General features: G+C 38.8%; 1 protein-coding gene and 1 pseudogene across 1 annotated transcript; both read left to right on the top strand.

Moving 5' to 3' along the window:
* Positions 1-5,393, top strand: part of LOC140925927 (uncharacterized) — a 227,480-nt pseudogene extending 222,087 nt beyond the window's left edge.
* Positions 1,593-4,478, top strand: LOC140927921 (nucleotide-binding oligomerization domain-containing protein 2-like). Its single transcript, XM_073377621.1, has 2 exons — positions 1,593-1,862; positions 3,076-4,478. Exons 1-2 carry the CDS (start codon positions 1,835-1,837, stop codon positions 4,476-4,478), a joined length of 1,431 nt encoding a protein of 476 aa, XP_073233722.1. The 5' UTR covers positions 1,593-1,834.
* Positions 5,394-20,561: the final 15,168 nt, after the last annotated feature.

The following is a 20,561-nucleotide window of genomic DNA, read 5'->3' as shown; positions in this document are numbered from 1 at the left end:
CAACCTAAACCTATTGCTTTTTTGCCGTTCTCGTTGGCGTCGCTGTCGTTGTTGCTTAAGCTCTCTAATATGCGAGAAAGTACGGGGCGTGGGACAAAGTCACGCGTGTCTCCTTCGCGCGCCCCCTTCTTTCTTACATCCACTACTTTCAAGTGCCTGCTACGCTGCCTAGCTAAAATTTATGTAACTGACTATTGTACAGTGACTTCGAATAGTGGTGTTATATTTTAAGTATACTGTCTGAAGAATTTGGACTGTATGTAATGGTGACAATTGCTGTTGGTTGTAGGCTCCTCTTCGGTTTTAAAATCTTCTCAAGGGGAACTCAATTATTCTCGTCTATGTCGTCTGCTGATCAGCACTGGCTCACGTGTGCTAAGAGATACATTCGATAGCATTATTCCACCAGAGAATCTTCGAGAATTGTTGAAACGTGACCCGGCGCACTCCAGACTACAGTTACTGCGAAAGAAAGGAGTCCTAACTTCAGTACATTGGAGTAAATTGTACCCAGCCACACCCACTGAAGTGTCATCTGCAAGCTTTGATATCCCCCTCTTGATTGTGCTTATAAGGACAATCTGTAATCTGAGCCCTCCACCCGCTGGCTGGGATACACCTCCTCTTACAGCAGACACCAGTCTCGAGTCTGACATAGCGCGCATTAAGTACTTCATGAACGCCGTGTCCAAACATGCCCCGGAAGGCTCTTGTAGTGATGCTGTATTCAGAAGCTACTGGCAGCATATCCGTGACACACTGCTACGACTGGGTGGAGCTGATTATGAAAATCTTATTGATGAAATGAAAGACCAGGACATTGAATTCCTCGATAAGGAACATTTCAGAGAACTTCTCAAGCAGTGGAAGAGGGTAGAAGATGACATCAAAGAGAAACTGAATGAACTGGAAACTGACGAAGCTTCTAAGGAGGAAGGTATGATTTACAGTAGACCTTTTGCAGCTCGGATGTCTTTATGGGATACCATCCTCAATTACCAGAGATTGAAACAAACAGTAGCGGTTCTGCCCATTTTTAGGTTTTAAATGGGGAAAAACTTTATGTATCAATGGAAAAAGGCGCTGGATCGAGGAATTTTTTTCATATTTTTAAAACCCTTGTAATTGTGCAGCCATTCCAGCACCTATAAAATCTTAGTTTTATGGTCAACCATAAAATCGTAATAATAATGTCCTTTTTACCCTTGGCAGTATTTATAGCACTGATGCTCGTAGGGCCGAGCAAATGTAGGCACTTTTTCAGTTTTAAAATCCACTCCAGGGAAAATCAATTATTCTCGTCCATGTCGTCTACTGATCAGCATGGGCTCACGAGCGTAAAGAGATACATTTGATTGCATAATTAAACCACAGAACCTTCAAGAATTCTTAAAGCGTGACCCGGCGCGCCCTAGACTGAAGTTACTGCGAAAGGAATCCCCAGTGTTAAAACGTCAGTACATTGGGGTAAATTGCATATTGCCGCACCCACTGATCAAGTGTCATCTGCGAGCTTTGATATCACTCTCTTGTCGTAGCAGCTGCGAGAAAGAGAAAGAGAAAGTCGTCAGAAAAGAGAAAGTCGTCAGGACCTTTTTTAAAAATAATTAGTGGAACAGACAAGCAACCTTTCAAATTGTGACATAGTAAATGGACTTAATTGTTGAGGTTGTCATAACCATCTGACGTACCCTTCATATTTCATACCTTTACAAACGGGAATAAATTTCTTGTAGTCAAATTGAAGCAAACGTCTATTCACGTTCATTGTATTTAAACAGGTCGTGATAGTGCAAATGCCCAGACAGACGTAACCAACAGTGCTTCTCAGCAGATGGAAGGCCTGATTGAACACCGTGGAGGTATTGAGGACTTTATCATGATCAATAACTTATGACTTAATTTTGAATGATGGTAACGGGCAAAGACTGTTCTTATAAAGTCCTTAACAATAGATAATATAATTTGAATAATTGAGTGTACCAGAGAACGTTGAAAATGTATTTAATCCAATGCTTATCATTAAACCTAATTTTGTCCCTCCTAAACTGAAGGTGGATCTCTCTCTTCCATAAGATCAAGAACAGTAAACTTCTCACGTTGGTTCAGCCGAGAATTCACTGCGAAAGTGCCAATTTAGACCTGCAGGCCAAAGTCGGATTCAGTTCCTCTTGCAACCATTTGAGCACAATTTAAGCCAAAACAGCCCCATCAATTAAATGCTTATTACAACCCACACTGAGACTCATAGCCTATGGACGCTAATTAGCCGTAGGTAGTAGGACTGTATTCGCCCTGATTAAGGAAGCTAAGTGAGAGCCGAAAATAGAGTCGAACCCCTAAGTCTTTGCATTTTGGGTGGTCGCTTACGGGAGGTGGTCGCTTACAAGAATAGAACCACAGGGCGCCTGTTCCAAGATGAGGTCCGGGCACATCTACTTTATGGAAGATAATTTATTGCATACAATTTCTAAGTTACACCATGTGTAGTTCCATCTTGTCACTAAAGTTGTTCGTATATTCTAAGTAGCACAGTGCACACAGCGAACATAGAGATCAGAGAATGCGTCAAGTGGTCGCTTACAAGAGGTTAAAAACAATGGAAAATCATTCAACTTTCAGGCCCAACATGTGGTCGAGGTCGCTTACGGGAGGTGATCATTTACTAGAGGTTCCAACTATATAGCTTTGACTGGGAAGGTTTCTCTGTTTTGGATGGGAGGTCGCTTATGGGAGGTGGTCGCACATGAAGGTTCCACTGTAGTGCTGTATTTCACTCACTGAAACGGTCCCATTACATGGCTAAAACAGGTCTTTCTGATTTACAGTGTAAGTATTCTATATCGTTCACAGGATGTGGGAAAGGAAAATCTTCGATGTTTGAAAACTTCTGCTCTTTATGTTTTTAACAAGCTCATTCCCCTTTCCCCTGCCATTTGAGCGCTTGCCACCCAATCTTAAGTGGTTTTTTAGTACGTCAGAAAATATTTAACATTTGGTTGCTGCCGTTTTTCACCGTATTGAAAACCAAACAAACCAGGCTAAGTTCCGTTTCATTTTTTCTCTCTGTTTTAGATTTTTCATACCCAACCGATGTCATAGAAAAGATCCGTCAGCTCTACAGAACACGTGAACAACGCCTCCTGCCTCTGCCTTGGTTAGAAGATTTTAGCTTTCATCTCAATGAAATTTTTACCAGATTAAAAATCGTTGGCAAAGAAAAAACCCGAGGAGTACTTACTGACGATATAACCAATATGACTGCTATCTTTAAGGCGCACGCAGAATGCCAAAGGCCACGAACAGTCTTGATCGAAGGAGATCCTGGTATAGGAAAAACTACGTATTGTCAAAAGCTAGCGTATGATTGGGCAACTAAGCAGAACGAATGGGACCCATCTTTTCCAGAGATTGAAGTGCTGCTGCTTCTCAAATGTCACGAAATTAAATCTGACATCTGGGAAGCTATTAATGATCAAATTCTCCCCGAAGAAATGGACGATCAAGCTAAGGAATACTTCTTTAAATTCATTCGTGAAAATCAGTCCAAGGTTCTTTTAGTTCTCGATGGAATGGATGAAGCGGATCCCAGCAACCTCAAAAAGTTCTTTAACCTTGTCGAGGGTAAAGAACTCTCAGGTTGTTACGTTGTTCTTACATCTCGTCATGAAGTTGGAAAGAAAGTAAGGAGATGCTGTGACACTCTGTGGGAGATTATAGGATTCAACAAGGAAGATGCAGAAAGCTTCATTCATAAATACTTTAAAAGCATCAACAAGGAGCTTTTGGCTGAGAAAACTATAAAAATGATATGGCCGCCTTTGCATTCGGCAAGATCTACAGACCTGGGTGAATTGGCAAAAAATCCTTTAAACACTGCTTTATTGTGTGTTATTTGTGAGGACTTCAAGGGCGTTTTTCCAACAAGCAGAACCCAATTATATACTGAAATAGTCAACTGTGTTTTAAGACGTTATGAAAACAAGCACGGACTATCGAGCAACAATGATAACCTGTTGACCGTGTATAAAAGAGACTTATTTCATCTTGGGCAAATGGCGTTACAGTCGCTTCGGAAAGGAGAGCTGTTCTTTGAAGAGCATGAATTTCCTGAGAAACTTATTGCATTATCAAAGTTTGGATTTCTTTCACTCCAGGCGGCTGGCAGTAAGAGGAAATCTCGTGTGCGTTACGCATTTCTTCATAAAAGCTTCCAGGAGTTTTTTTCTGGATTCTATCTTGCTTGCCAAATAATTGAGGGAGATATTGACTGTGACTCAGTAGTGACTGATCAAAGTTACAAAGCTGAATTAAACCAAGTCTTTTATTTTATGAGTGGAATATTAGCTTCATTAAGCGAGGAAATCGCAGAGTCTCTCGTGAAAAGTATCGCTGTTGATATCAATTCAATAAGCCGTAATCGTTATCCTGATGGACCCTTGTCACAACGTCTTTTATTTGCTTTACGCTGTGTATAGGGATACCCGAGGTTGGTTGGCACCTTAGGGGAGCGTCTTAACTTTACCCGTTTGAATTTTCAAGATGGTTCGATTGATGACTCTGATGTTGCTTCTCTCTCCCAGGCTCTCGCAGCCAACTCCTCTTTATCTAAATTCACGTTGTGTGGGATCTGGATTGGTGATTCTGGTGTTGCGTCTCTCTCCCAAGCTCTTGTAAAAAACTCTTGCTTAATTCATTTGGATTTAAGTTGGACCTGTGTTAGGGATTCTGGTCCTGAGTCTCTTTCCTATGCGCTTCTAGAGAACGCCTCCTTAAGACGTTTGGAGTTGAAGTGGAACGACGTTGGCGATTCTGTTGCTGAGTCTTTTTCCAAGGCTCTTGCAAAGAACTCCTCCTTAACACATTTGGATTTGAGGGGGAACAGAATTGGTGATAATGGTGCTGTTTCTCTTTTCCAGGCTGTTGCAGTCAACTCCTCCTTAATTACTTTAGATTTGAGCTGGAACAGTATTAGTGATTCTAGTGCTGCGTCTATTTCCCAGGCTCTTGAAGCTAACTCCACATTAAATTATTTAAATTTGAGGGCTAACAAGTTTAATTATTCTGGTCGTGCAGTTCTGTCAAGCATTTGTGAGAAAAATACAACGGTGTATGTTCGCTTTGATGATTATGATTATTTTGAAAGTTTTGAAGGTCGTGTGAATGCCAGTTGTTCTGATTATGCTTCTCATTGTGCAGATTGTGATTGTGATTGTGATGCGCCAGATTGTGATTGTGATTGTGATTGTGATTGTGATTGTGATTTGGAAGATGATTTTGATCATTATTCGATGTCTGATCACGATAGTGATGATGACCATAATGACCATCAGGACGATCGTGACAGTGGTAGTGAGGAGGACGAATACGAAGAGAAACATGTAATTAAGTAATTTGTTTATGAGACGGTTACACCAGTGACGTGATATTTAAGAGTTTTTATGTCTGAAATCAATCAGACGACTGTTCTTTATTGGTGAATTTTTTTATGAAGATTACTGCGTGCAGTCCTCTAGCATAAAAGATGGACATTTTTACCCGATATTAGTCATATTGTGTGGTGGACTTTTTAGGGGTTACTTGTGATAGGATAAAATTATATAGACCGGGCGAACTTTCGGACATTCAGAGGTACTGCCTGCCTCGATTAACTTTTCCTTATTAGTGAAGGTAGTGTGCATTTATTATGTATTTCTTTTGCAGTCAATAAAGTTGCTTGCAAGCTGCATTCTCTAAATACTGTGGCCTACTGGAATCGATATGGCAAGTTACCAAACTTATTTCGTAACTTAAGCTATAGGAAACTAGGGAAAGATGAATGCCCAATAAATGTCCTCAAAATGCTGTCAATTCATAATGAGAAACGTTTATATGTAGATTTCCCCCCTCCAAGAAAACTGTTATAGACTTCGCTTTCTATATGAAAGCATAACAGCTTACTACATTTATTGCAGCGATGAAACAAAATTTTGGCTAATTTTAGAAGAGGTTAGTGTAATTTTGGTCAGCCCTGCTAACGAATCTCAGAGCTGAATTTTAGGGGCAGTGTCACCAGCATTTTGTGCGACTTTAAAGTATAGACGAGCGAAAAAAGCGCGCGAGCATCGAAAAGCGAGCGAAAAACAGCTCTCTCTTTCCAGCCCTCACGCGGTTTTTCGCACTTTTTTCGGTCCGTTCTCCCCACTATCTTGGAGCCTAGAACAGGCTAACCAAAAAGTGGCACACAAGCCGCAGGCCAGTGTGTCGCTGATGTTTAACGCACATTCAGTAGAGTAGTACTCTAATCTTCTTAACAGTGCCAATCTACCTAGCCTACAAAATCGGCGTTTACAAGATCTTGCTGCCTTAATGGATAAAGTTAAATATGGTTTGGTACCTAGTAATGTCGTTGACATTTTTAGTGTTAAGTCATCCAAACATCACTTAAGAGATATGGATTTTCATTTACCCAGACTTAATAGTGTACGTTACGGGAAACATTCAATAAGGTACTTTGGACCATATCTACGGTCTAGATTGGACGGCAAAATCAAGGATAAACCTACTCTACATCCTTCAGGTCCAGCATACGGCGTATTAACCTTGTGGATGTTATAAGTGAAAGTTGTGGCTCCTGTCTTATTTGTAGTACTTGAGAATTTTTAAAAATATTTTAAGCATTTTTCGGTATATTTTAGTGGGGATAACTCCGTAATCTTTTAACTTTTAGATTTTTACCTTTTCTAAATTTAAGATTTTAGAGAATTATAAATTCACCTTATGATACCATGTATAAACTCATTTTATAATTTTTTCCTATTATTTTAGTGTCCCCAGTTAGCTTTTATAAGCTAAAGACATCGAAACTCAAATAAAGTTGTTATGTTATGTTATGTCAACTATTACAAAATGAGATACAATCACATGAATAGGCTAGTTTTTAACTTTCAAACGACATATTTGGCTTTATCATGTTTATAGCTGAGGGGAAAAAACATAAGAAATGAGTTATTATTCCTGGCCCTCAATCAATCTCAATGCGATTTCTTTTGTTTTCATATTCCCCTCAGCCTCGGACCAATGTATGAATAATTTTAATATAATTCGAAGCAGCAAGCCTATTACTCACGTTGAAGACGTCTCTTGTCTTATATAGTCAATATAATTCTCCCCGTATATTTCTTGTAGAAAAGCCTTGAAATACGCTTTGTTAAGGCTTGCTAGCCGAGCGTTCGATTCTCTTCAAATTAAGCCTGTGAGAGCTAGTTAAAATACCATTATGAACTTTCTAGAAGTTAATAGAAAAACAAGAAACGACGATGGAGAATATTGGATATGGCCTGGGTGCAACGCCATTACCCACTTTAATGATAGTCAAGAAATGAACATAGATACAGCAACTGAAATAAAACTAAAGCTACGTGTAAGCGTACCAGGATGGCCAGAAAAAACCTGTCACAAAAAAACCCGTGGGGAAAAAAGCGCGGGAAATCTGAAGCGGGCCAGGTACAACTTACGTCCCCCGCTAGGACTCTAAACAAATTACTCAAAACTGCGACAGACAAAAGCAGAATTGATTCTAATAAAACCATTAAAAGTGAATAATGGAAAATCACTGAAGCTCGTATACACCTGGATTGAAGAAACTTAAATAAGGCTAAGCGCTAACAATTACACTCGAATACTGAAAAATATACTGAAATATATATATCCAATACACCTGGACTGAAAGTGACTTAGATACGGAGATCTCTCCTGCCAAAAAAGCCAGTGTTAAGTGGCTTCGCACCTCCAACCAGCGTGGATATCCAACAAATCACCAGCCATTCTCATATAAGCCGGATTGGGTGCCGCGCCAGACACGCGCGGTGGGTACTGTACTTACTTACAAAGATAACTTAAAAATGGCTTAATATTCCCCTTAAATTCCTCTCCTAAGTAACCTGTATAAAGAAACACCTACCCTGGAATGAAAATACACTAATAATCAGTACTTTTAAAATTGAGCTTGGACAATTACACGAACTAATGGAAACGCAGACACTGAGGCAAGAACTAAGTAAAACACTAGGTCACAGCTACGGGACAAGGCCTCTCCTATGTAGATTTATTTTGCGCTCGCACGGACGCATATAGATGGGAAACATCGCGAAACGCTCAGTATATTCTTAATTTCATCAATACGAATTGAAAAATCAGTAAATCTATCAAAAGGGTAATCAAAAAACAAAGATCAGAAACCGAAGGTGACAGTAGAGGCAAAATGAGCAGCGATCGCCTGGCAGTACTAACAGACAGCGGTTACTATACTTAGGCTGAACAGGGTGCGCAAGCCTAGCTTCTTTTGGCGTCCTCTAATTAAAAGGCAAACTTAAGCAAGGGGTGGCTAACAGGACAAGGTTAAATACCAGCAACTGCATGGCCCCAATTAATACTGTAAACAGCAGGTTCTAAATATGATTCGCCGGTGTTATCCTCAGATCAACGCTAAGCTAACTCACATTTAATTAATAATGCAACGAGACATGTGAAGGTTATCCAGATACCAGGAACACCAATCTTCGAAAAAACCCACTCGCACCACCACAACCAGCCAGACTCATTTTTTCAAGTCTGTGGAAGGTGCCTTAGCATCCAACTGCAAACCAGTGAGGCCTGGCACCGTATCACTCAGCAAAGAATCAGTCAAGGGCGCTGTTTCAAGCCATATCCTAGAATTTAGAACAACTGAAATAAAAGAAAATCAGCGCAAAAAATCCAACAACTACCCCGCTATTTACTTAACTGAACAAAAAAAGCATTGGACAAGAGAGGCGCTGAGCAAAATATCCGCGCAAAGAAGAATTGAGAAACTTATATTACAGGCCCAAAACGAACCGACACCAAAATGACTTGAAACACACCGAATCACGCTCAAAAATAAGCCAAGTCAGGCTCACAAATACGCCAAATCAGGTTGAAAAATATGCCAAATCAGGCTCACAAACACAACTACAATATGCCAAATCACACACAAAATATGCCACATAAGGCACACAACATAATATGCCAAATCACACTCCAAAAAATATCCTGGGCGACCGCTACGAGACCCACTGGAAAGGAAATCCACTTATCCTTACCACTCCAATCTCGCACAAAGGCATCAACACACCTACAACAAACTTGGAGTCAAAAACGGAAGATGAGGGCTCTACTCGATAATAGAATCGATATGAAAGGTTCATCGTGCGAGGACCCCGTTTGGCATCAAGGACTCGAAATACGGAGGGATTAACTCATGATCAGTTACGAATCATCCTCGTCATCAATGACACGGCACAAAAGATTAGCCGTCTCGTTGAGCGATGTAGGGATCCTTTGCGCCTCTAAGGCAGTATACGTACCATGCGCAAAACAAACATGAAAAGTGCTTAGTAGCCACCGACTGTAAAAGGACCCTAAAGCCATCAAAGGAAACTACTCAGGCGGTACTAGGGTTGTCAGTGAAAATTTCCACCTTCCCGCGCTTTAACTGCTCTACAAAAGAAAGCAAAGCATATTAAATAATAAATAGCTGTCAATACGCGAAAAATAGAACTATAACCCAAATAACCGATCGTGAACTTAGCGTTAGCCACAGGCGTAAAAGCAGCGAAATCCTGCGTCGCTAGCGCCGGCAAATACAACTGTGGAAGAGTAGGGGGGGTGGTGCCGAATGGAGTAACCGTTTAAAGAGTCTCAAAAACGAAAAATTTCAATTCCTCCAGCCGAGCGGGAGTGAAGCGAAAAAGGAGATCGTAAGTCGATCAAGACTCCATAGCTACCTACCCACCACTTATTTAAGCCTAAGTCGATCAAGACTCCATAGCTACCTACGTCTGAGGAGAAGGGCCCCACCACTATAAGGCAACCGAAATAATGGAACCAGCCTGCTAGCTGATTCGCGATAAAAAGATGACTCATATTGAATTGCAGAATTCGGCCAAAGCCGCTTCACTAGTTGAAACTTGCTTCTTGGGACTCTAAAACGTCAAAGAACTAGTGCAGATCACAAACCCACTTTCTCACTTGCATTGCGTTAGGATTTCTCCTTATACTAAGGACGGACCGCAATAAAAACTACTCCAACGGCGAAAGGCCTCTCTAGTTGACTACCAAAAGCGTGGTCGAGGTAAAAAAACACTTGTGGTCCATAGAAAGCCAGTAAAAAAAAAACAATCGCTACTTAGACCCAAGGCTAAAACCGTGAAAGCGAAACACCTAAGCACACCGTTGAAGGGCCAAGAAAAACCTAGATACTTCCTGGTAATCTAAGGAGATATCAACATGATATCCAAATTTGAGGTCCCATTTATAGCCCCAGTGCCCCTCCTGAAGAAGTTGTGATAAGGAGAGGGTCCTCGTATTTAAAGTTAAATAAACGAGGTAGCAGTTACGGTGCCTAAGATAGATGACCACCGCACCTGTCAAAATGGAGATTTGCCACGCTGAAAGATACAACCATTGTCTAAAAAATTGGAAATTTCACGAGCCATAAAGTTAGAATGTTTAAGGGCTAGCGAATTATTGCTTAAAAGCATAGGTGGGGATAACTAGCAAACTATAAGCCGAAAGCCATGAGCAATGGTATCAACAGAGAACTGAGGTGCTTTTAGGCGGGACTCCCAAAGACAATAAAGGAGGACCCTAAAGCGACCCTAAATAACTTCTGAGCAGATATTCCAGGAAAAATGCCTCCGGAAGACTGACATAAAACAAATCACATTCATCTCAAGATTGGCTAATGAATCCTAATTGATTTTCACCAATCCTAACTTCATTTTTATCTTATTTAATTTTTAAGTATCTATTTATTTATTTATTTATTTCACCTAATCTTGTACTTTAATTATTTTATAGTTTTTTTTTCTTCGGAAATATTAGCAATTTTGCTGTCAACAAATTCGAAGTTGAATAAAGTTTTTGATTGATCGATTGATTGATTGATTGATTGAACAACTGATGTCTGCAAGGTGCGCGACGAGTGCGTGACCAAACAGAGATCGCGTGATGTCGCCCTCGGGCCGCGGTTCAGTATGGGTAAAAGAGTTCCTAATATGGCGCTTCATACTGAACTTCTTCCGCGTCCTTTCCAGTTGTAGTGGCATTGCTCGCGGTCTACATGCAAAAATTTACTTCTTCTTTATGAGTTTGCATTGCTATCGGTAAACTTTAGTTCACGATTTACAACGGACAAATGTACCTGGTAAGTTTGTTGCACATGACTCCGAAGATAGATTAAGAAATTAATCTGTTTTAGGTCTTTCATACATGTGCAGCTGTATATTAGAAAAAACCTCGCTTGGCTATCAGTATTTTACAATTTTGTTTGCATTGTCTTCATTGCTGTCACGGTTTTATCCCATATTTGTGTCTTAATGTCACCATTTCATCTCTTGTCTGTTGCTAGATAAGTGTTTCGAGGCCATGATACTTGTTATAAGTACTGTGTCCCAACTGTGACTCAGGCATTGAACCTGACCGGTATAAGATTTTTGTATGGGAAGTTAAGTTCGCCAACAAATTTTCGTTGTCTTTCAAGATTTTTATGGTCAATAGAAACAAATTCCAGTTTGGTTTCGATAACATATATCCTGAAAATAATCAATGTGTGCCAAGACAATGTTAAACATGGAAAAAAACTGTACAGATGAGTGATTTTATTTCTTATGCAGTGCTATTACTGTGGGTAAAGTTATGTGAGAGCATTTTACTAAGAAATGTATGGAGAGCAGGGCTTCAGGCTGTTCATAAAACAGTGCATTTGGCTGAATTTATAGGCAAAGGTTGATCAATTTTTTTTTGAGTGCTTACATTACGCTACTTAGTACAACAGGATAAGTACTACATATGGTACCTAGTGACATACCTGGCCACACAACAACAGAGCAAACTTACACAATTTCCGGTTTGTGTTTATGTTGGTGTGCTTTTCAGCTTTAGAAATTCTGCCACAAGCTAGCGAGAAGCACATACTAACCCGATTTTCTCTTTAGCAATTTCAGTTTTCATGCATTACACAGCCAGAAATGTTATGTCATGTTTCGGTGCATAGAGTGCTATCTGACTAAGACAGCGCTAGGGATTCAATTTCAGTAGCCTGCTTTGATCAGGTCACTTTATTTTCTGATTTTAACCGTTTATTTGAGTTACTTGGACCAGGTTTTGCTCCCTATAGCAGTAATGCGTTTTATATATTAGAACAAAGCTCAAAAAAAAATTTGAAAGTGCTCATTGCAAATTTTATGAACAATTTTCATTTCAGAAATACGTGTTGCTCATACAAAGCCTTTGAGTAGAAAGCATAGTTTGTCTGAGTCACGTAGGGGGGTCTAAGGTGACAAAATTTATTTTTAGTAATAGTGCAAAGTGCTATTAGGTGGGATGACATTTGTTACTTGAACTGTGTTTAATGTGAAAACAAGTAAAACAATGTGAACAGTAGAACCTAAATTATCCAAACTCTGTACGAGTTACTCAAGTAAATAGTTCAGAAGAGTCACAGACTGTAAATCCCTCAAATTAGCACCCAGGATGTTTTATTTTATTTGTTGGAGAGCATTACTTCAAAGATTGTCTACGCTTATACAAAGGAGGGTGCATACCTAATTCTTCAGAACCGTAGCCTTAACATGCTGTTTTTATCATATGAATATAAAATGTAATATTAAATAGGAAAACTGTTCCAAAATGATCATTCAGTTATGTAGAAACCCAACTTTTACATGCAGTGTAATCCCTATAAATTATAAGGCTATCAGGGATCCATATTCAGTTTTTCTTAGAGTCGTCAGCCAGGCAAGTAAGGCTGATGGCATACTTGCTCGGTTTACAATTTGGGTTGCCGGACAAAAGTGCAGAATTGTATAAAAAAAATGGTAAAAAAAATGTGTGCAACATGAACACTTCTGATAAGCATTTGATTTCCGTTATATTTACTACAAAAGGGTTTTAACTAAACCATTAAGTACAACAGGCTACAGGCCTAGGGTAAACACAGTTTATTTATGTTTTACAAGTAGCTATGGTCGGTCAGTTTGCCATGAAGGCAAGACGGTGCACTTACATTTTCGCCCTTATAAGGCAGTGGCTCCAGCGTCACCTTTTTTTCCGTCAAAAGCAGGGAAGCGTCTTCTAAAAAATGTCACATCTTGATGCTATAAGGCACCAGCTTCTGCTTCACCTTTTTTTTTTCACCAAAGGCATCAAAATGCCTTCTAAAAACACCACATCTTAATGCATATGATTGCTGTCATGTTTTCTACGAATGGCCTCTGAATGAAGTGCTTCGCAAAAAACTGAGCCTGGGGTCATTTTGTAGAAAATACTGCACCATCAAAGATGGCGCCCAAACGTACTATTTCATTGCAGACAAAAGCTGCTTTTTATTCTCCATTATTCTAAAAGTTTTAGGCTTAAGTAGATGAGAAGTAATCAGAACACAGGGAAAATGTATAAAATCATATTTATAAGAATTTTTTAAATATTTTGTGGTTGAGCAAAACCTCACTTGTCGGAAGGGCGACTTTTAAAGTTATCTTAATTGTCTGTATGTTGTCATCTAAGATGACCGGTTGACTGGGAATATGGATCCCTGAGGCTATGTTCACACTATACCAGATGGCTATCTGGTATAGTATGAACGCAATGGCCCAGGGCTACACATGTCGTTCTCACACATTGAACATTGTGGTGGCATGGTTCGCCTGAGAGCGTTTAATTTGGTGCACTAAATTCCAGTCCTCACTTCTGAATATTTACTTCAGTCTCTGTGAGTTCCAGTCCATACTTGTACTTATTTACTTCCACGATGGGCCAAGTAGGTGTTCACACTGCACCAAAGTATGGCGCAAAACCTCTCTCATATGGCATGTGATGTTCCACTTTTGATATTGGTGTTGCGAAGCTTCACTCCAACCATGTTTGAGAAGAGAGAACACCCATCTGGTATATGATTTCTAAGGTGGTGTAAATGCTGTCCACTATAGTGTGAACACAGTAGGTTTAATGGTGCCTGGGCACTAATTCTACTACAGCTAAATGTACGCCCCAAATATCTTTTCTACAGTCGGGCATGGTTGTGTCCCAGGCGGTGGTTAAGGGACTGGTCAAAAAGTATGGGGGGGGGGGGGGGGGTGGGCCGGAGCATTTGGAAATGAGGTTGATAAAAAACACTTGACCCACCCCTAAAGCAAGGTTGGAAATTGCATGACCCACCCCCTAGTTAAAACATGGATGTTCGGTTTTCTCATAACAATCCATAAAACCTTGTTCTGTGCTTGACAAAATTTGTTGATACACTGCTAGAACCAATATCAAAATCACAGAAATCATATCTTTCACTGAAAAGACGAATGTGAAAAACCAAACATTTCTTGTTTCAATGGACGTTATGAGTCTTGACACAAATATGCAGCAAAACAAGGGTATGTTGAAATTATCTGTCACAAAGCATATGAAAATCTCAACAAAGACAACCCCTTCCTACACATTACTTGCCAGAAATGCTTAGATTAATCCTCAAAGAAAATTTCTTCCACTTCAGTGGAAAGCACTACCTTAAAAAACCATGGAACTGCAATGGGCACAAAGACAGCAGTTTTGATTCCTTTGTCAATATTTTCATGACATATATTGAAACAACAACTCTAAGCAAAACTGTCTTTAGAACAACAGTTTGGAAATGCCACATACACGATATCTTTTCCCTATGGGACATGAGTAGACCAGACATCGAAGCCTTCATTGAACAAGCAAGCTTACATCACCCAACTATTGAATTCACGGCCGAAACATTTGACACTGAGACTGCGTTTTTTAGACACGTTTGTATACAAAGGCACAAGATTCAAGGAAAAATCTATCCTTGATGCAAAGACACATTTAAAACAAACGGAAAGCTTCTTGCACCTGAACACATTTCACCTCGTGTAACCCTCCAAATGTTAAAAAAAAATTTGTCAAAGGAGAAGCCTTAAGAATCCTAAGAAAAAACTCCTCAGAAACAACCTTTGAGGAAAATAATTCAAATTAAAAAACAAAAACGCTTGACGGACGGAGGCTACCCACAATCTTTCAAGGGCAATTTGAGATCTAGAATTTTCGGAACATTTGTTGTAAAATTTCTTGCTTGTCTGCCCCTCCTAGAATTTTCAAACATCTAAAAAAATGGTATAATTGCCCATTTTTAAGGGATTCTTACCCTAAAAAGGTCACCTAGAATTTTCGGGAGCCTTTTTTCTGGCTGAAAGTTTTGATACCTATTAGACTTTAAGCTAGGAGATCCGAACAGATGAAAAATTTTTAGGGGATAAAAATATGCCCATATCTACTGTTTAAATACTAAAATACGTTTAACAATGCTATGTTTAAGTGGTTTTGAACTATATTCTTGTTGTGTGCCCCCTATCTTTGATAGAAAACCTACTATCAGAAATAAAATTCACAAAAGGGAGTCTAAACTCCTAAAAAAAACAACAAGGAGGAAAAAAAAATATTGGCATTCGTGACACAATACCTGGAGCCCTCAGGGTCTACTACAAAGGAAACTTGAATGAAAAAATGGAATCTTATACAAAACCAACTATAACTTCAACAAATTTTTAAAGAACCATTACTGAATCATTTCCTTACAAAAAAGGAAAATCGTTAAAGGACATGCTCGTTAAAGCCGAAAAAAAAAAGGTTAACAGAGGGTTACACACCCGTATAGATGTGTGGCCTGTCAACCTTTGTATTTTCTTGCACAACAGGTTTGTGAGTATTTTAGCAATAATTGCAGCTGGCTGTGTTTCATATAACAAGTGCAGTCTACTGTCTTGTTAGTAGTTAGTTAAAAATAGGGTGACCCACCCCCTAAGGGTAGCTGAAAATTTGCACGACCCACCCCTTGCACAAGGCTCAAAACCTCATGACCCACCCCCTCTCTGCTCCAGCCCACCCCCACCTATACTTTTTGACCAGTCCCTAATCATAAAGAGCCGTTACCATGTGAACAGCATTCCAGATTTCTAAATTGCTTAACATGAAAAACTGCAAACACTTAAAGCTTTCACTACCATATTACAATGCTTGCCCAAGCTAGTAACCGTGTATAAGTAGTATGCACTGTTTTGCTGTCAATTCAAAAACTAGGTGCATTTTCTTGTGGCTATTAATTCCTTTGCTATATTTCATTGGTATATTGTTAAATTTGATCACTCATATGTGTCCATGGTGAATCATTTAAGTAGGAAGTGTCTTTAATAACTTTGTAAATCATTTTTCCATAGTAAAACTTCAAGTGCCGTACTCAGTTAAACATATCTCCTTCACTGGTAATTTTGTAAACATTGTGTGGTATGTGTGAGTGGTAGCCGACAGCTTGCATGTGTAAAAAAGCACAGCATCGATGTTTTTCAACAGTTTACTTCTAAACATAAAATGTTGGAGTGAAAATTGTATGAATAATGAGTACTTCAGTCTGTAATCTTTATTTGATAAACTGTTTAAGAGAGGCTAAAATCTGATTTGTGTCTATTGCATTTTAAATCAGCCAAGATAAACACTGGGACCTTGACCAGTGAGGATATGCAATTATGATTCCCCACCGACAAGACTAATATAAGGAAATTGGCAAAATTTAAGACTTCATAGATGTTAAATTCCCCACTCTATCCCGGCTATCCCAGGAATCAGGGGGTGGTTCCAACTTTCAATTGACTACAGTGCATAATGCTTAAGTTGGTGCCCTGGAGATTTTCAAGCCAAGAGAAGTTTATGCTCCTTTTGCTTTTTAGAAGGATTGAAAGGCAATTTTTAATGCTTCAATAGTAAAGAAATCATAATTACAGGATAATGGAGGATTCATTGAAGACATTTATGTAACATTGTAAATCCTCCAACAAATTCTTTATAACTAGCAAGTGTTGACCACATTTGTGGAACAATACTAACTAATCTTTAGGTTGTGCTGATTTCTATAATTAACTATAGGCTCATAGCCAATGAGAAGTTAGATAGTGATCGCAATGTTTAAAAAATAAATTGTTGATGTCAGCTTCAGTATGCTGATACAGGTGTATCAGGGATGTTGCTTAAATTTATAACAGACAGGAAATGGCATTTGATAGGCGGGCAATATGAGAAGAAAACAGTTGCCTTTTTTTTTGCAGTCTTTGAAAACTTGACTGCAATGTTTTTCAGCTGGAAAAATCAGGTTGACAGCCAGTCATTTTCCCTGACTCCCAGCTATTATAGATCTATATCCCTAGCTAGCTGTGATATTGAACAAAAAGGGGACAGCAGATTAGGCACGGTACATGTAGCTCTTCTGTGTTTTAACAGAGCTCGAAAAAACTGGCAGAATATTTTGCACTTTAACCCTTTTAAGTCCCAAGCGGGTCAATTTACTACTCCTAACAGTACCAATACATATTTTGTCAATAGATTGGGTTATGAAAATTAATAAAATCATGATCACTAAAAGGAAAATGATTTGATCTTTTATCAAATTTTCTCAACTAATTTTTCTGTAAGGAAATACATGGAGATCAGCCGGAAGAATTTGTATGTGGATATTCAGGGATTTAAGTGTTAATAAGTGGAAAAAAAAAATTGAACCCATTAACTACACCCTAAAAATATCTCATAGCAGTAAATTCTAACATGTATTTTTAGCCAGTAGTAAGTTTGGATACATGTATTTCTTTTACACTAACAACAACGATATTTCTTGAGCTGAATGACAGTTGCTATTTTAAGAATATCTGATGCAATAAGCATGCCTTCATTGTTATAACTATGTATAAGGTGAGACTGGCAAATGGGAAATAAGCATGTTAAAAAACGGAACTTTACATACATCTAGGTAAGCAAAGTATTTTCAGTGAAGAAAAAAAGCAGGTTTTTGAATTTGGCTTTCATATGATAATGACGAATTAAGCAGATTGAGGGGGGTGATATCAGCTGAGGTTCCAGCAGGTGACACCCTTCTTAGCCTGCATAATTCCTCCTGTCATGTTCAGCCTCATCCAATAATTGCGAAATATTTCATCCTTTCTTTTTGTTTAAGGTTAACTGACGTCCAATGAATAAGTCAGTTGTTTTAAAAATGCAATTTTATTGTTGGAAACCAGCTAAGCACTCCTTCTGATCGAATGCAAAAGATTTTTGTAAATTAGATGAAAGAAAAAGTTATTGTTTCTTTGTGGTGTTCACTAGTGAAAGCTTTTGAGTTAAAAGTAAATTCTGGATTAGCATTGTTTGTAACGTTATTCGCAATTACCATGATTAAAAAAAGATTAATGACAGATGGCTAAATCACACCCCTCTATTCAGTGTCAGCAGCTGTTTAATATTGCAGAAATATTTATTTGAGAGTTCAGTTAAAACAGGCAAGGTGGCTCAGTTAAAGGTTGTCCGTTCACCACACTGTTTTTTTACTAGAGTTTGAGTCATGAGAGTTCTTGAAACTGTAGCACAATTTTTAAAGTTCTTTTAACCTATTCGCCCCTAAATCCCCCTTAACCGCCAGAGCGGATCCACTTCCCTTATCGCTTATTGTGACCTCTTCAGTTTTAACGACAAAGGACAACTTTATCATCTTGCTTGTGCAGGGGGAAGAGATCTTTAAAAAGCATACCAGAACGATATAGTCAAGGAGGCTGCAAAAAAAAGCAGAAAACCATTTGAAGTAGACCCAAATATTCAGATGCAAATCTTGTACGTTGTACCACTACCTTCCAGCACTTCCTTCCATCTAATCCTGCGATCATAAACTCTTTCACAAAAATATTTTCCACCGAAATAAAGCCTAGTAATTGCCCAGCAAAAGAAAAAAAGAAACGGGGCAAGAAAGGCGAAAGGTAAATGTCAAGACTGCTGTGTCACGAACTGCACAAACTGCAAACGGCTTTTTGGTAAGTTTCCGGTCACTTCGACTAGCTTATTTTACAACGCGTCTTCAGGCAAAACTCATGGGGCGAATGGGTTTAAGTAATGTACTTTATATGACGTTCAGTTATTTCATGTACATTAGTTTTAGCCGTAAATGTGCAAAAAATTAATTTAGAAATCTACAATATATGGTCTTGAATACACAGGTTGGTTGCCATGAGATGTAGAAGTCATCATGTGACACGTCATTGAGACACAGGAAAAGTAGCCAAAAACCCCAGGTATGTAATAACTAATGAAAATATCATTTTTGTAGCTGCAGTATTTACCAGCCAGTACCCAGTTGTTGAAAAGATTCACAGCGTTATGCACCCTTTGAACAACTGGGGCCAGGTGTATTGCATTGACTACTGCATGCTCTGTTTGGTGGTTGAAGGGAACAACAATTAATTTCTTTTCCATTTGCACTGAAAACTTATTACGAATTATTTTAAGTTTAAAGACTTGAGTGCTCTTTATAAGCAACGGTCTTATAGGTCTACAAACGGAAATGTTGCCTCCGTGGTTAGAGTATACCAATTGCCAATGGAATCATTAGTGAACGCTCTAATTTTCTTACCGAAGGGATGCACACTAGCGCTCCGACAGGAAAAGATCTCACGGACTGATTGACTTCACTAACGGATACGACTAACGCTCTAACGATTACGGATGAGTTGCCAATACATTGACTAACGCTTCAACCGGTTACAACTGACAATCCAGAGTAAATGCGGATGAGTCAGATGCTAAAGGATTAAGGCTTGCGTCTCCAACAGTTTTCATTGATGTGTCTTACGGATAGCTTACGGATGGCTAATTGGTAGTATCTACTGATCTAGATCGTTTAACGGAATATATCGTTGTGGTACGTTTTCCTTAAAAAGGTAACACTTAACAGATTCTCATGATGATAATAATAAATAATAATAACGATTTATTGACAGTATTTCTTCATGGTAGCTTTACATCTGTCATACTAACTAAAAACTAACTACTTACATAAAGTTACTCAAAAATTACTAAAACTATAATGCACTTATTGTTAAAACTGTAAAATCTAAAATACCACAAATACTGTGAGTAACCATAGCTACGAAAACTTACCAAGACACCTTTTGAGTCTCAACTCAAGAGCAGGCCAGCCCTACTCTTTAAAATTGTAAAACAATTATTTTTAAATAGTAGAAGGTTTCGTAGAAGGTTTACCGTACTAACCTGGATACAGCCTTATTAAATATGTGCTATAACGATATTTTTCTTGTTTTTTTTTTTGTGTGTGTGTGTGTGTGTGTCGTTGAAGATGCCTTGGAGCTTTTGATATTTGGCAAGGGCATCTTTACAGAAGGCTCAAATAAACATGAACAACGTGACTTTTATTGGGTACAGTTATTATTCCATACGACGTATTTCATATGACGTCATGTAGACGCTTGCGTTTAGGCGAGGATTAAGGCTAGGGGACACTTTGTGATGTCTATCATAAGGGGCATGAATCTCATTAACTTGTAATCCTTAGAATGTCTAACCACAACAGAAAGTCATACAGAGACACCATTTGAACACTAACAGGTGATAAATTTGTTGAATCATTTGCTACGCTTTGTTTTCTTTTAGGTGATTAGCCATTCTGACCACGCTTGGAA

This window comes from Porites lutea, chromosome 2 (assembly GCF_958299795.1).
Source record: "Porites lutea chromosome 2, jaPorLute2.1, whole genome shotgun sequence".
Lineage (NCBI taxonomy): Eukaryota > Metazoa > Cnidaria > Anthozoa > Scleractinia > Poritidae > Porites > Porites lutea.
The sequence above is the reverse complement of the archived record's forward strand: the minus strand, read 5'-3'. Positions and strand labels throughout refer to the sequence as shown.